The 10642-nt window shown below is 39.2% G+C and overlaps 1 protein-coding gene across 1 annotated transcript in view; it reads right to left on the reverse strand.

Annotated features, from left to right (window-relative positions):
- The window catches only part of LOC142197756 (uncharacterized), a 234218-nt gene extending 223801 nt beyond the window's left edge, over nucleotides 1-10417 (reverse strand). The window contains exons 1-6 of the mRNA XM_075268284.1: nucleotides 10282-10417; nucleotides 8253-8407; nucleotides 6161-6406; nucleotides 4040-4191; nucleotides 402-575; nucleotides 42-246 (exon numbers count right to left, since the gene is read on the reverse strand). Of these exons, the coding sequence (XP_075124385.1) occupies nucleotides 42-246; nucleotides 402-575; nucleotides 4040-4191; nucleotides 6161-6406; nucleotides 8253-8407; nucleotides 10282-10417 (1068 nt within the window). The remainder of the gene's footprint in view (nucleotides 1-41; nucleotides 247-401; nucleotides 576-4039; nucleotides 4192-6160; nucleotides 6407-8252; nucleotides 8408-10281) is intronic.
- Nucleotides 10418-10642: the final 225 nt, after the last annotated feature.

Below are 10642 nucleotides of genomic sequence, written 5' to 3' on the forward strand. Positions count from 1 at the left end.
AATGAATGCCATAATACAGGGACAACGTTATCAGTTAGCACCTTAGTGAGCAGTAGTCCCAAATATCCATTCTTTGAGAAATGACAGGACAGCATCTCCATTTGTTGGATGCTGTTGAAGAAACTTGGTATAATATTGTTTATTACATTTTCCGGGTTAATGTTTGTGTTCAAGGCATCAAAATAACGATGAAGCGCTTCTAAGTACTTAACACGATCCTTAGTAGCATTCACTGCCTCTGTTATACTGAAAAACAAACAGATGCATTTTACTACAGTTATATTAAACTGCTTTATGTTAGGTATTAGATCTTTACAGATAAAGCTAGAGAATCACATATGGAACCTCTCAGTGGTCACCTGTACTTTCCATGTCACTGTCCTATAGAAAAATGTCCTAACCTGATATCAACGGCTTTCCATCTCTTTAGCAGACGCGATTTTGAAGAAATCATAATACCAATGACAGATTTACACTCTTTTCCTCGTAATTGTTCAGTTGTTAGACCCAGTATTTTTTGTCTGTGTTGCCAACGCTCAAGTTCAGCCAGGGGAGTTGTGGTAATATCTAGCACCCTGGAAAAGATAAAACACATGTCTGCAAATTCAATAACTCTATTGCACAGTATGTTGAGGTTAGCAATTCTACTTTCTTTAGTGAATGTTAATAATATTTACAGAGGTATTCTTAAAATAAACTTCAGAGATGGTAAATCGTGCCGACACTAATATGTTGGTTATGGATTCAGCACTAGGTCTTGGCCATATATTATGTATTGAAAACAATGGCTGAAAATTCCTTTAAGGCTAGGAACTCACAGGCAGTAACTGCAGCATGTCAATTATTTCTGCAGGTTTCTGTAAACAAACAGGTTATTTTTTACAAGTTAATTCAAAGATGGCCAAAGAATGACTATAAACACGTCAAAATGTAATAAAATAAAAAGTGTTTAATAAATGAAAAGAGGTCATACTTAGCTGTGGTTACAAATGACACATATGTTCACAGGATGGAGAACCCCATTGTATATCATGCACTGATATACACTGTGACAATTGGGGGTAGTTTAGCATCAAAGGTAGTGGTTTCCTGGATTTAACAGAGATGTTGGTGGTGCTGGGTGCCAAATAAACAGCAGAGCAGGTAATGGCAATCCGAAAGAAATGTCTTTATTCAGCTTATAACAGGAATAAAAATAACAAAACAGCCCAGCCCACAAACAGGGCAATACCTCACGTCTTGTACCATGACTACCTTCTGAAGGCAAGAAGTTTTACTGGGGTTTTTGCTTAGCAATCTGGCTTCTACTGAGCTTCAACTTGGAACCCAGTCCTCTTGAGACAGACCACCTGTCTGTCTCCCACTGGTCCATGGACCACCTGCTCCCTGCACGTCACCAGCAGCACTGTCTCTGGAGTTTTGTCCCAGGTATGGTTGTGGTCAAGGTCCTTTTCAACCCTGTTTTCGGTCGCTCTCCAGAGCACTCACACCCTCACAATACCCATAACATCCAAAGGGTGCTGGGCACCTATACAAGGTCCCAGCTGAAGCTAAGACAATAGCTCATAGAGTTTTTATAGTACCTTTGGGGAGGAGGTTCCTGCACCCCCTCTACCTCATAGATTGTAAGCTCTTGCGAGTAGGGCCCTCAGTCCCATTGTGTGAAATGACTTCCTTTGTAATGCATCTTTCTGTCTGTATTTGAACGCTACAAATTGTACAGCGCTGCGGAATATGTTGGCGCTATACAAATAAAATTACAGTCCTATGAAAAAGTTTGGGCACCCCTATTAATCTTAATCATTTTTAGTTCTAAATATTTTGGTGTTTATAACAGCCATTTCAGTTTGATATATCTAATAACTGATGGGCACAGTAATATTTCAGGATTGAAATGAGGTTTATTGTACTAACAGAAAATGTGCAATATGCATTAAACCAAAATTTGACCGGTGCAAAAGTATGGGCACCTCAACAGAAAAGTGACATTAATATTTAGTAGATCCTCCTTTTGCAAAGATAACAGCCTCTAGTCGCTTCCTGTAGCTTTTAATCAGTTCCTGGATCCTGGATAAAGGTATTTTGGACAAACAATTCAAGTTCAGTTAAGTTTGATGGTCGCCGAGCATGGACAGCCCGCTTCAAATCATCCCACAGATGTTCAATGATATTCAGGTCTGGGGACTGGGATGGCCATTCCAGAACATTGTAATTGTTCCTCTGCATGAATGCCTGAGGATTTGGAGCGGTGTTTTGGATCATTGTCTTGCTGAAATATCCATCCCCGGCGTAACTTCAACTTCGTCACTGATTCTTGAACATTATTCTCAAGAATCTGCTGATACTGAGTGGAATCCATGCGACTCTCAACTTTAACAAGATTCCCGGTGCCGGCATTGGCCACACAGCCCCAAAGCATGATGGAACCTCCACCAAATTTTACAGTGGGTAGCATGTGTTTTTCTTGGAATGCTGTTTCTTTTTGGACGCCATGCATAACGCCTTTTTTTATAACCAAACAACTCAATTTTTGTTTCCAAAATGAAGCTGCCTTGTCCAAATGTGCTTTTTCATACCTCAGGCAACTCTATTTGTGGCGTACGTGCAGAAACGGCTTCTTTCTCATCACTCTCCCATACAGCTTCTATTTGTGCAAAGTGCGCTGTATAGTTGACCGATGCACAGTGACACCATCTGCAGCAAGATGATGCTGCAGCTCTTTGGAGGTGGTCTGTGGATTGTCCTTGACTGTTCTCACCATTCTTCTTCTCTGCCTTTCTGATATTTTTCTTGGCCTGCCACTTCTGGGCTTAACAAGAACTGTCCCTGTGGTCTTCCATTTCCTTACTATGTTCCTCACAGTGGAAACTGACAGGTTAAATCTCTGAGACAACTTTTTGTATCCTTCCCCTGAACAACTATGTTGAACAATCTTTGTTTTCAGATCATTTGAGAGTTGTTTTGAGTAGCCCATGATGCCACTCTTCAGAGGAGATTCAAATAGGAGATCAACTTGCAATTGGCCACCTTAAATACCTTTTCTTATGATTGGATACATCTGGCTATGAAGTTCAAAGCTCACTGAGGTTACAAAACCAATTTTGTGCTTCAGTAAGTCAGTAAAAAGTAGTTAGGGGAATTCAAATCAATAAAATGATAAGGGTGCCCATACTTTTGCACCGGTCAAATTTTGGTTTAATGCATATTGCACATTTTCTGTTAGTACAATAAACCTCATTTCAATCCTGAAATATTACTGTGTCCATCAGTTATTAGATATATCAAACTGAAATGGCTGTTGCAAACACCAAAATATTTAGAACAAAAAATGATTAAGATTAATAGGGGTGCCCAAACTTTTTCATAGGACTGTATTATGTATTATTTTTATTTATGGTACAGGAATTTGAAGGAATGTTTAGCAACTGATCACTAACAGAATAGTATAGAGAAATATAGAGTGATTGGTGATCAGTAACAGAATAGTATAGAGAAATAAAGTGATTGGTGATCAATAACAGAAATTTTTCATAGGTGGACAGAAAGAAATACATACAGAGTGATCAGTAAGACATTAACCTTGTCATATCATTTCAATAAGACACTGATTTTATAGAAATAAAACATGTCCTATTACAGTTACACTTGTGACTTTCAACCTTTTAGCTGTAGGAGGGCTGCAGCAATTCCGGCAGGTATGCAAAACCACCAAATTTCAGGTGATTTAGGGAAATACACTGCTGAATTTCCCAGTGTGTGGCCTCAGGCTACGAGTTGTATCTACACGATCAGGCTTTTTGAAATTCAAACTAGGAGTGTATAAAAGAAAGGTAGCACCTATCCTTTATACTTTCTATATCTTTATGATCCACACAAAGTTTTGGCTTTATCTCAACTACATCAAAAAACCTGATGATGAAAATGCACCCTTCAAGTGAATGTCTATATGTCTATATGTCTATATATGTTCATCTATTTCAAGTACAGGTAGCATGATTATCGTAAAATATGTCTGTATACAAAATTAATACAATATTACCTTTCATCAATGGCTTCCATTAAAATTGGATCAATGATTTTTATCCACTCAGAAACAAGGGTTTCAGTTTCACTAACTATCTCTGGGTCTAGAACAGTAGATCTCTTTAGTAGAAAGTCGGGGCTGATGATGTTCTTTGGTCTCTTCAAAATCTAGAACATAAAACATAATATATTAAAAAAAAAAAAAAAAAAAAAAAAAACCTGTCTGTGGACCTTGCTACAGATCAATTGGAGTGGTCAGTAATCTGGAGTAAATATTTCATATCAAATACTATACAAATATTTACTAATATACAAATATGTAATAACATACTTTAATTCATACAAAATGTGTACCAGGTAACTATGGTTAAAATGATTTTGTACATTTATTTTGATAGACCCCAAATAGACCCTCAAATATTGCTGGTGTCTTTGTCATTAAAGGTGTTGTCCAGAATATACAGTTTTTAGAAAGAAGTGCAGGGAAGTGGTAAAGAAAAAAACAAAACAAAACATACCCACCTATCCCCAGTGCTCTGATGTCTTCCACCACGGACCGGAACTGCTGCTCCTGGGGTCTTCATGCAGCAGAAGTCCTTGTTGCACATGACTAAGGAAAGGACACGAGACATCACATGTGACGTATGTGAGTGATGTCCTGGATCCTTTCCTTAGGCTGCTGATTGCCCTCAGTAGTTGCGTGAGGTGAGGACATCCACCGAAAGAAGCACCGGGCACTGCTAGACTGGACAGCGGAGGGGGACACCGGGACCCCGGGGACAGGTGAATATGGTTTTATTTGATCTTTTTCTTTACACATTCCCCCAGCTCCTCAATTCACATTACCGATGTTCGTGATATAATTCACAGTAGTTAGTGACATATTGCAAGTATGCATAAACACCTCTTGAAGGGGTATTCCTGTATCAACTGATTGGTGAGGGTCCAACTGCACAGTTCACTCAGGAGAATTGGAGAGTTTAGTTGCTGCTCTGAATGAATCCGTGGTTGGGCCTGTGCTGTTACTAAATTCCCCCTTATCTTCTGATAAGTGTGGGTCTTAGTGGTTAGACTCTGAAATACTAGTAACCCCCTACTCTGTTGTGATGAGAATTGCCTTAAAGTAAAATGCTGATTTCTGATTTGGGCTCTGTCATTATTATTGCCAATACAATAGATCTGTATACATCTGTATATTTAATTCCTATGTTTCTCAAGGTAAGCCTATAACTATTCATGGTAGTTCAATCCTTTAAATAAACATTTCTGTGACTTTGACCTATTAGGCTGAGACCCCATGTTGCAAAAAAACTCCATTTTTTTTATGGCAGATTTAGTTGCAGTTTTGTAATCCTAAACCAAGTGTGGCTTCACCAGGAATGGGAAATATATAGCAAGCACTTATATTTGTTCCTTCTTCTAAATCCACTCTTCAAAAAACAGCAGTAAAATCTACAACAAAACAAGCTGCTATTCTGCAACATGGTGCCTTGGCCTTATAGGGGTTGTCCAGGCATAAACGGACAGTGATCGCTGAGGACAATCAGCAGCTTCAGCAGAACTCAGGAATAGACCTGTGAAAAGACGCGGAAGCAGAAGGACTAGAATACGCCAGGAGGACACCGGAGCATTGGGAACAGGGGAGTACGACTTTAAAAAAAAATCTTCACCTCCCCTGCTTGTCCGGGCATTAAAAAAAAATGCTTGGACAACATCTTTAACTAGACTTAAGTGTTCTGAGCTTGTTCAGGGTTTTTTAAGTAGCTGTTAAGAGTTGTCAATCTTGTAAACCACAAAAGTTTTTATGCAGACAATACACAAAAAATGTCAAAAGAACACTATTGTGTATAGAGTCAGCCAAGCGTTATATGTGCATTTCCAGCATGATCCATCATAGAAATCTGTAGCATAAAACATATTTCCTTTTATATTTACAGAGCGATTTGCAACACACTCACCTTTGGAACAGCGTTCATATGCATGGTGAAAGATTCCATGGCTGCATAAATGACGGAGTAGAATCCATTAGAGACAATGGGTGGTGGACTTAATGCAATTCTGCCTAGTGAACACACCCTAAACCTTTGATGTTTCCAAAACTATATAAATTATTTACTTGGTTAGTGTCTTTACTTACAGTGATATGTTGTTTCTCCAAATCTGTTGTGGTGGCTGCTTCGTCAATAGATGAAACATATTTTTTGAGGCCAGTAAGAAAACTGGTAACATTGTCCTGGCTGCAGAAGCCCCAGTCTTTTTGAGCATGCAGAAGTGGGATGTATAAGTCATTTAATAAGCATCTAAGACTTTCCACTGGGTTTTCCTTTACCTCTCCACAGAGTATTTCTTTCTCTATCAAACCAGCATCAACATCCTGATTTATCTGCATAAAATAAACAGCATTAGGAGTGGATGTGGTTACGACACATGGATTAACCTTTCCTGGACTATCAATAACTATAAGCAATGTGAGCAATACTGAGCAACGTGTCTGACATGGCTGGATTCCCCAAAAAGATTGCACTCAGTAAGAAAAGGTTACTGTTGCTGGGTCATGGCAGATTCAGGGACCATTCAGATGACGTTTTTTACATCGGTTTAATGGATGCAAAAAAATAAATAAATAAAAACGGATTAAAAAAAATGGATTCAAATGGATGCTAAACAGATGGTCTTCCGTTTCTTTAGACAGTAATGTTAAAAATAATGGATCCCTTGCTATCCATTTTTTTGAAGGACACAAATACCTAGCATACCATACTCCTGTGTCCATCCATGAAAAGGACAGCAATGGATCCGTTTTTTAACAATGATGTCTAAGGAAATGGATGGCCTTCTGTTTTCATCCATTTGAGCCTATCTTTGCATTACTTTTTTTTAGAGCTAGTTCACACAGGGTTCCGTGTGAACACATTCCGTTGTGGCTTTCCACTCTGGATTAGGCCCAAATGAATAGGGCTAGTCCGGAGGGTGATGTCGCGAGGCAGATGCGGCATCTGAATCAGCCGCGGAATCCGCCTCAAGAAAGTGCAGCTTGCTTCTTTTTTCCGCTCGCGGAAAAAGGAAATGACCAGCTTCCATTGATTTCAATGGGAGGCGGCAGGATTTTGACACGGATTCCGCGTCAAAATCCTGACCATTTTGCCCCGTGTGAACTAGCCCTTTTTCACAGCACTTTCTGTCAAAATTACCGTAAATTAAAGGATAATTTATTTAAAAAGATCTTAGCTTACTAGTCCCTGAAAAGGTAATTTGCTGTGCTGCAGCATTTCTTGTTTACCTGTATTGACCCTTGGACAACATCTGACAACATTTTTGTCTGCTGATCGCAGCTCTGCCTGAATTTGCCTTGTTCCTGACCATCACATCTGTCATGCCCACCTTGACCTTTTGCTTGTTCTTGACCCATATTATGCTTGCCTCCAACTTCTGGCCTATACCTAGACTACTCTCTTGCCTGAACCTTGGCACCACACACTGGTGTTTTTTGCCCCTGTACTGGCTGTATCCAACATCAGGACCACTCCTCTGTACTGACCTCTTAGTATCCCTGCAGAAAAATCCAGGTCCCTGTGTAGAGGCTACAGGCTGATCACTGGGGAGGCTACTTAGCCAAGAGTTTCCCAAAGTCAAACCAGTTGGGTGAGACACATTGGGGCCACAAGCTGCTGACTGTTACAATTATACAAAAAAATCTACAATTGTAGATGTTCTAAAAATTACTAAACTGTGATCAGATTAAAACACTACAAAATTCTTAAAAATTGAATGTGTTTAACTTCATACAATAAATATCTGATAGTTGCGGATAGCGCATCTGCAACCTGAAATGCTCTATCCCACCTATAGTGGACCTATAAACCAATGACATATCTTATATGAACTGTCACCCTGGGCAGCCTATGTAAAAAATGACCATAACAGAGAGGGAAGACTATTTAAAAAAAAAATCATAGCACTATGTCTCATACATCTCCTCTCTTTTTTTTTATAACATTTTCTCTGATGTTAAACTAAAGGAAACACATGGAAAAATAAAACCATAGAAATAAAACCCCTATCAACCAACCAAAACAAATATTACCTACTAATATTGAATAATCCAAAGGAAGAAAATGTTATATCCATATGTATGGGAAAACCTGAAAATTTGTATGGTGTTAAGTTTGTAATTTAACTAATCTTACTTTTTAAGAGACAACAGTGTAATGTAACATCATTGCACTTACCTCAAATCGTAGAAAGTAAACTAATGTGGGAAAAGATGTCTTCAAGTGCCCACTTTCTATATTTTGGAGATTAGAGGTGACAGTGAATTTCCAGGTTAGTGGATTTATTTTGTCACTAGCTTCTATCCAAAAAAAGATTGTTTGATGTCCTCCAGCTGAGTAGAAGAATAGACTTTTATCAGACAATGTAATGCCATAATGGAGGTTACAATATGAAGGCAGTGACACGACTGGTTGCCATGGTAAACCATATTAATTTTAGATATTTATAAATGAGTTCCAGTAATGGCATAATACTGTGGTGGCTTACCCACAATACAGAATGTAACATTGTGACATGATACAGATATACATATTTAATCTACACCTTTGTTAATACCCCTTTGTGTATTCACAAAGGCTCCAACAAGTAGTTTTACCTTTGTGGGTGAAACTTCCCTATGGCTCACAGAAATCATACAATGCATTCACGAGGCATTATGCTGCTGCCTGATCCATGCCATTTAATAAATGGGGCTATAAGGATGCGTTCACAAAAATCCAGTGTCAGCATCAGTTTCTCACAGTGTGGTGCACAGAAGCTGGGAAACTGAAACTAGAATGGACACCATCATTTTCTATGGGATCTGTTCTTGTGCAAGCCACTTCAAGGTTTGTGCCAGATATCAGCAGGAGCTGGATCAAAAACTGTGTCCATCAGCATTTTCCTGTCCATTTTTCTGCCATAACAAAGAAGACAGGTGCCACCATATCTAATTATTTGGAAGAAATACACCAAGAACTACAGGACAACAATATCTATACCATGATAGCATCAGATCCTATCCAGAAGGTACAGGATAGATTTGAATCTACCCTTAAAGGGGTTGGCCACTTTCAGACCAATATTGAGAGACAAATGTTATGGTTTGTAAAATAAAAAGATATACAATTTTCCAATATACTTTCTGTATCAATTCCTCACGGTTTTCTTGATTTCGGCTTGCTGTCATTCATTCTGTTACTTCTAGTGGATAAAACTCCGACCATGGTCATGTGATTTACAGTCCATGGTCACATGATTAGCACACAGGTGCTGCTCGTTATAGTCACAGCAGACAGCTGCCTGGTAATCAGCTGTTCACTAGAGATGAGTGAACACTGTTCGGAACAGCCGTTCCGAACAGCACGCTCCCATAGAAATGAATGGAAGCGGCAGGCACGCGGGGGGTTAAGCGGCCGGCCGCGTGCAAAGTCTGCATGCCAGGTGCTTCCATTCATTTCTATGGGAGCATGCTGTTCGGATCGGCTGATCCGAACAGTATTCACTCATCTCTACTGTTCACCTGTGTGCTCATCACATGACCATGGACAGTAAATCACATGACCATGTCCCTGACTGCATGTACCTTTTCTCTTGGAAAATTAATAAAAATTACAATTAAAAAACCCAAAACAATATTCCTGTCATATTGTATGGTATTCTTGTGTCTAACATTCAGTTGAAAGGGTTTTTGATATTTTTTTTTCAAATATGCTAAATTTATAAAGCGTTTGCAACATTTTCTATGCTATTTTCTGACACATGTAAGCATTTTCACATCTCATTCGGCAAACTCCAACAAATACAACCAATTTTGTTTCCATTAATGTGCTGATTTTCTGAATTTAGTGAGTCTAGAAATTGCTTGACATTTTTTACAGGACAAAACTAACTGTTAGAACTGGGCACATATTTAGCCAGGCTTTTGTACCTCTAAAGCCTTTTAATATTGTCATGTGAGCCAGAAAAGGTGGTTAGAAAATGACAGCATTTGTGCAAAATATATGCAGTTATGTCAAGTAAGAGGAACTGAATGATAAATCTCAGCCAGAAAGCGCATACGTATGTTGCACAGTAGATTTTGAGCTTCTGCAGACCACTAATATGCTGCCTCAAGGACCCCCAATTCCATGTACAGGTTTATAACAATACCAATTTTTCTAGACTAGCAGAATATTTCAGGTCTACCCCTCAGATACCTCCCTTCCCAGTGTGAGTTGTACTGACCCTGCAGAAACCGGTTGATAAGCTGGAGGTTGTCATCTTCCAGAATAAAGGCTTCTAAGGCAGCAGAGCTCTCCTCGCTGCCATTGTCCAGTGCTTGCTGCAGTTTGCTTGCTATCCACCAGTGTCTTTCGTCCATTTTTTGCTCTTTAATGAAATAAATATCCCAATCTCAGGATCTCCCAAAGTTCGCCTCCTATGCAGGGAGCTGCACCTTGTGAAGCTGTGGCTGTTGTCATGGCCAGCAGTAAACAGTCCACACAATGAAGCTGTAACACTTCCATTAACTCCTGAGGGGAGATCAGAACAATGGCACTTCTGTTTCTACTTATTTGCTGCAGCTGTTTGCTATGGACTGGTTGCA

This window comes from Leptodactylus fuscus, chromosome 3 (assembly GCF_031893055.1).
Source record: "Leptodactylus fuscus isolate aLepFus1 chromosome 3, aLepFus1.hap2, whole genome shotgun sequence".
NCBI classification, from domain to species: domain Eukaryota; kingdom Metazoa; phylum Chordata; class Amphibia; order Anura; family Leptodactylidae; genus Leptodactylus; species Leptodactylus fuscus.